At 35.0% G+C, this 6,251-nt stretch overlaps 1 protein-coding gene across 1 annotated transcript; it reads left to right on the plus strand.

Annotated features, from left to right (window-relative positions):
* Positions 1-4,444: 4,444 nt before the first annotated feature.
* LOC131851598 (transcription factor sox-3-like) lies at positions 4,445-5,528 on the plus strand. Its single transcript, XM_059202112.1, has one exon. It carries the CDS (start codon positions 4,626-4,628, stop codon positions 5,298-5,300), a length of 675 nt encoding a protein of 224 aa, XP_059058095.1. The 5' UTR covers positions 4,445-4,625; the 3' UTR covers positions 5,301-5,528.
* The last annotated feature ends 723 nt before the right edge of the window (positions 5,529-6,251 follow it).

Genomic DNA, 6,251 nt, shown 5'->3' on the forward strand with positions numbered 1-6,251 from the left:
TACATACATAATATGCATAGAAAACATCCTGACCGATACAAAAAAACTACTCATGAATACAAATGTTTATACCATGGGAATTAAGCGGTGTGCTGAAAAGCCAGACCACCGAGGCCGTCAAATAAATTAAAAATAAAATATAAAACAGTGATCGGATCGTGTGATGTAAAGGCGCTCTCCACGCCCGCCTTACGACGGTCGGTGCGGGCTTTTTGTATTTTCCATTATAGCTTTATGGAGTCTTATTTTCATAAATATGGCGGCTTAAATACTCCCCGCAGTGTCTCCGCGATGATTTACAAAGTGGCGCGTGTCGTCGCTCGGTTTACTTTCAAGAACATTGTACCTATTTGGGTACATAATGTTGTTTCCCATTATTACTACCTTTATAATAAAACTAGCTTTTGCCCGCGGCTTCGCTTGCGTTAATTTATCCCCTTAAGGGTGGAATTTATCAAAATCATTTCTATGGGGATGCCTACGTCATAGTAGCTTTAAGCATGCAAAATCTCAGCTCGATCGGTTTAAAATTGACAAAGTTTCATATAAACTTTCATCCCCTATTTTATCCCCTTGGGGGTAGAATTAATCAAAATCTTTTCTATGGGGATGCCTACGTCATAGTAGCTTTATGCATGCAAAATCTCAGCCCGATCGGTTTAAAATTGACAAAGTTTCATATAAACTTTCATCCCCTATTTTATCCCCTTGGGGGTAGAATTAACCAAAATCCTTAGCGGATGCCTACGTCATAACATCTACCTGCATGCCAAATTTCAGCCCGATCCGTTCAGTGGTTTGCGCTGTGCGTTGATAGATCACTACGTCAGTCACCTTTGAGTTATATATATATATATTTAGATAGCTGACTGTAATACATTTTTCTATGTATATAATTCAAAGAAGCTAACGGCATATCTGATGATAAGTGTATCTACATCACTAAGGTAACGATGGGGGAAGGGGATTTGTTAGTATTGAGGACTAATAACTCTATTGTTTTAACAGTCTCTGTGGTCTAGTGGTTTAAGACACCGCCTTACGTCCGATGGTCGCGGGTTCGATTCCACGACGGTACAAACATTTGTATTCATGAGTATGATTGTTTCTATCGGTTTGGGTGTATTCTATGTATAATATGTATGCATTTAAATAAAAATCTATGTATTTGTAACAGTCATTACCCATAACACAACTTTTAGCTAGTTTAACGTAGGTCAAGATGGCGTTGTGTGAATTGTCCTATTATTATTATTGCTAGCAATGTACTATGTTAGATTACCCCCTAGAAACTATTGTGATAAATAGACTGCTCAATGTGCTGACCATGTACCATATCAGGTCGGAGTCCACGCGGTCCGCTTTGAAAATCATCGTGGTAAATTCGCCTCGTGCAAACTGGCCTGACTTCAGTTGCATCCTATTATCCTCCACTGATGCGGTGACTATCACATTAGACCGGCGGGTACATACTATTCCCCTTATCATCCATTATAAAAAACGACTAATTTGCCAATTTAGAGGACTATTATGTCGATCGACTACAACCGAAACAAAGTTACAAAACAAGCTGCTTGGTAGCTGAAATAGGCGAATGAATGAATGAATTAGTTAATTAATTACTGTTTATTTATTAAATATTGTAATTTGCGCAAGGCGGATCCTATATAATAAATAAGCCATTTTATATAGCCATTATATAGGCGTGTATCTTAACGTACAGTTGTATATATAATATTAATACTGCTATAGACATAATAAAGGCAGTGACAGGTTAAATTTATCGAATTCAAGTGTTTTGATCACTTGAAAGGATTGGTTTTAATCTCGAAGCTCGATATATCAAAAAAAATGAAATCACTTTCCCAACAACAATACTTTATAGAACAAAATCATAACAATGTTGAAACTGCTACTGCCATCTAGGTGGTAAAATAATAATTAATATTAGTATTCAGCGCCATCTATTGAAATACATTTGAATGAACAATTACACTTGCTTTCTACATTTGACGTATATGCTTTAGATGGTTGTTTGTCAAGTTTCATTTAAATACAGTGGTACACAATAGATGGTGCAATATACAGAAATACCACAATTTTAATTAGAAAATAGATTAAGTTTATACAGTTTTATTGTTGTCATAAAATGGCACACAAACAATATGTGTAGGTTTTATATGTCTATAAAAATATATTGTTATTTATATACACTTCATAAACTATAGACCAAATTTAATAATAGATTGTAGTAGTGTAAATACATTAAATATTTATTCTTGGTTAAATATGTTAAAACAAGTACTGCCTATGTTTCGTTTCCATCTTTTGAGAGTTTACTATATTTCGCTCTTTTTATTTAGAGAAAACGGACAGAATGACTTAATAATTCACTTTATGCAGGACGACGTGCCTAGATGGCGCTAGTAGTATCCTGTAACGACGGGAAAAATCATTGCTTAAAAAATAAGTTGCAAAGATATATCCTAAACATCCGTGTAAAATACACGATATCTATCAAGATATATCTAATATTAAATACTATCCATTTAATGGAATAAATGAACATTGTGTTTTAACATTATGTTTAAAATTCAACTTTAATTAAACCTTCTTATATAAAATCGAAATAAAAATAACAAAAAATATTATTAATAATTAATTTTTATTCCTTTAATAAGGGTATACAGATTATTATAGAATTAACTCTTGAATATTTAGTCGTCATAATTCTGAATAGTAGGTATATAAGTTGTATCTAGTAGTAAATTTTTTGCCAATAGTACGTACATATGGCATAGCCACGCCCAGACATTCTATACCATGACAATCTGTGCTGTATCTATGTGCAATTGAATACGTTTCTTTATTCGAACAAGGACCCTGGGACCACTCCTTGAATCCACTCTTTATGCTTGTTACAATGCAAATAGATATTTACGAGCTATTATGCATACTTTATCTGTCAAGTTAATTTTCCGAACAATCTCCGGTGCAGTTCTGTTATCTCAGTACTTTTTTAATTTTTATTTTATTGCCCTTTTTTCGAACTAGAGGTTCCACTGTATGCTTGTTATTCTAATATTCAAGTAGACATCTACGAGCTCTATATACATCCTTAATTTTTCGAACAATCTCCTGTGCAGTTCTGTTCACTTGGTACTTTTTTTAAAGATAATCTTCCATTCTATGCTTGTTACTTTCAAGTAGCTACATCCTTTAATTTTCCGAACATTCTCGTGTGCAGTTCTCTTCTCCTAGTACTTTGTTATATTTTTTTTAGTTATTATGTTCATACCTAAGTATTTTTACCATTTTTCATCCGTTGTTTCATTAATCATACATACAGTCCATTCATTCTATCTTCCGCAACTATCTCAGAACCTTTATTCTTTACATAAAACGGTCAACAAGCAGCCTTCTGCAATATACCTATAAAGCGACTTATTGGACCATTGCTAGAAATGTACATATAGAGCCATACTACTAGCAGACAGGTCCAACACCACGCTGGCCCACCTCGACACCGTCATGTTGAATGACGATGGTAAGTAAAAATTCAAAGGCTTTCTTTATTCAGATAGAACACTTGCTATCGCTTATGCAACAATATTTTATCACTATTATGACTGGAGTGGGAACACAACGAATAAAAATATTTAATAATTGTAATAAATGTGTATATTTCCCAAGAGGGCTCACAGCGAAGAAATAACAACTACTCAAAAGTGACATATAAAAACAGATGTTAAAAATATAAATTTTGTAAAAAAATGGTAGACAAGCTGCCAGCAACAACCATCTCTACTTACATATTATTACATTTTTAGGATGCATATTTTATGGGAATTGGTACTTTTTTATGTAGTTTAGCTGTATGAGTTCAATTTAATACTGTGTAGGAACACATTTCATCCTTACAATATATTGTTCTGACTTATAGACGTAAACTGCTCATTAAAGAGTACTAGCAGCGTAACAGTAATGTGCGATCCTAGTCCTCCAGCATAACTATCGTAATAGTAGCGAGTTCGAATCCAATCGATACCACTTTGTGCCGTCAGTTTACTGACTCTCTGGTGATGGAAACATCATTGTACCAATTTTGCTGTTTGATTTCTGATAACACTATCAGTATTATTGTGTAGCACTTATTAGATACTTACATTTAAAAGCATTATAACGTTCACGTTGACTGTACACAAATTCATCAGCCGACTGTACCATTCACCTTTTAATAGACCGCAGGCGCGGCACACACAAAACATACACTGGTATCATCTGACAATTTGTGAGCAATCAGTGCATTGTCGCCGCTCTTTATTCGACGGCAAATAATACAGGGAAAATTGTCATACCAATTGTACCCGCGCCATTGTTGTCATAATGACAGTATTCAGGTTTAGTTGACTTCGGAACTGGTCATCAGTGCGAGCCTGGACGTCGATCAGGCGCTGATGTATCAGCAAATAGGCCACTTGCAAATAACAAATGAACCTATTTAGTTCACAAATTTTGAATTTAGAACGTAAAGTTGTAGTTTTTTTAATTGTATCAATTAAGATAGGTATCTGGAATAGAAATCGCTAAGACAGTACCTATACTAAAATGTAAAAAAGAAATAAATGGCTTTTGTGGAAACAACGCCAGCGAAAGCTACTTCAAAAATATCTAGACACCCTAACAATCCTTACCACATAAAGCGACCAATGAACGCCTTTATGGTATGGTCGAGGCTTCAGAGGAAGAAAATATCGATGATGAACCCAAAGCTGCACAATTCGGAGATCTCAAAACGACTAGGTCTGGAGTGGAAGAGTTTGGACGAGACGGAGAAGAGGCCATTTATTGACGAAGCAAAGAGGCTGAGGCTGAAGCATATGCAAGATTATCCTGATTACAAATATCGTCCGCGAAGAAAGAATAGACTCGATCCTACTTTCATGAACCCTGCAATTTATACGACCAGAGAAACTTTTGTAGAAGTAGAACCTCGAGCAGACGCCAGTTATCAGATTCCTATAACATATTCAGAGCAGTTTATGTATAACAATATGATAAGTTACAACGTACCCACGATGCCTCAAGCTACGTTTGTTTCTGCACCGATAAGGCCTAAGGAAGAGGCAGTTCCTAGTCTAGATCTGAGACCTTTACCGTCTATAGAGAGCATTTCACCGCGGCCATTTGCTGTCGTCAATCAACAGATGATGGTGAAGGCTTACCAGGACCTACATTACGTGCCCAATGACGTGACAAGAATATCTTACCATTACCCTTTTGGTGTTCAACAAATTTAATAAAGTTTTGGTTAATTCATTGTATTTGTGAGGTGATATGCGGAATATAATAGTGGGAGTCTTGAATGATGGTTTTATTCCAGAAAAAGTGAGAATAATAGTTATTAGGTACATTAAAATGAGGAATGGCGGAAAAGCTTTATTAAACAGTATTTAAAATAATAACTATAATAGACCGTTTATACATTTACATATTTATATAGAAAATCAGTATTATTATTATGTAGCTCGAGAGCGTCATTAAAGTTTTCGAATATTATATTTGTTTTTTTTTATTATATTACGAAGGTGGAAATCTATTATACGGTACATGTAATGGTAAACGGTTATCGTAGCTGGGCCTGCAACACAAGAGTAGTCACGTGCACGTAGTCGAACCTTAAGAAATCTTAATATATTCATGAAAAACTCTATGCTATCTAGAGAAAACCTCAGCAGGTAGTTCATTCCATAGCCGCGGAAGAAATTTCCTCTGACACTAATGAAGTTCCAGCGTGTGTGGAAGAATTCCGTGTCGACGGCAAGCGGTGCGACGGCAAAAGGTTGTTGTAGGCATCATGTCCAAGAATGTTTCATTCGCCAAAATATTTCTTTATTTGTAGCTAGGATTGTATCGTCCAATTCAGATCTTTTATATATTTTTTAATGTAACAATTTAGCAATTAATTGTAATTGGCAAAGATGGTAACGGTCCGCCTGATTGTAAGTGGCAACCATCGCTTATATGTATACATGAGTAGACCCAATATTATATTATTCAAAATATGTTTTTTTTTAATGAAACATTGAAATAATGTTACAAAACCTACGATTTGTATTGAGCCTCGTTCCTAACAATCGCTTATACATGTGTACCGTTAATAGTACACTTAATATTTTTTTCTAAAAGTTAAAAAAACCCATGAGATATATTGATCAAGCTGTCATTCTGCATCCTCGCGTCTGCTCGCT

Source organism: Achroia grisella, unplaced genomic scaffold (genome assembly GCF_030625045.1).
Source record: "Achroia grisella isolate CSIRO2021 unplaced genomic scaffold, CSIRO_AGI_Agris_v1 utg794, whole genome shotgun sequence".
NCBI classification, from domain to species: Eukaryota; Metazoa; Arthropoda; class Insecta; order Lepidoptera; family Pyralidae; genus Achroia; species Achroia grisella.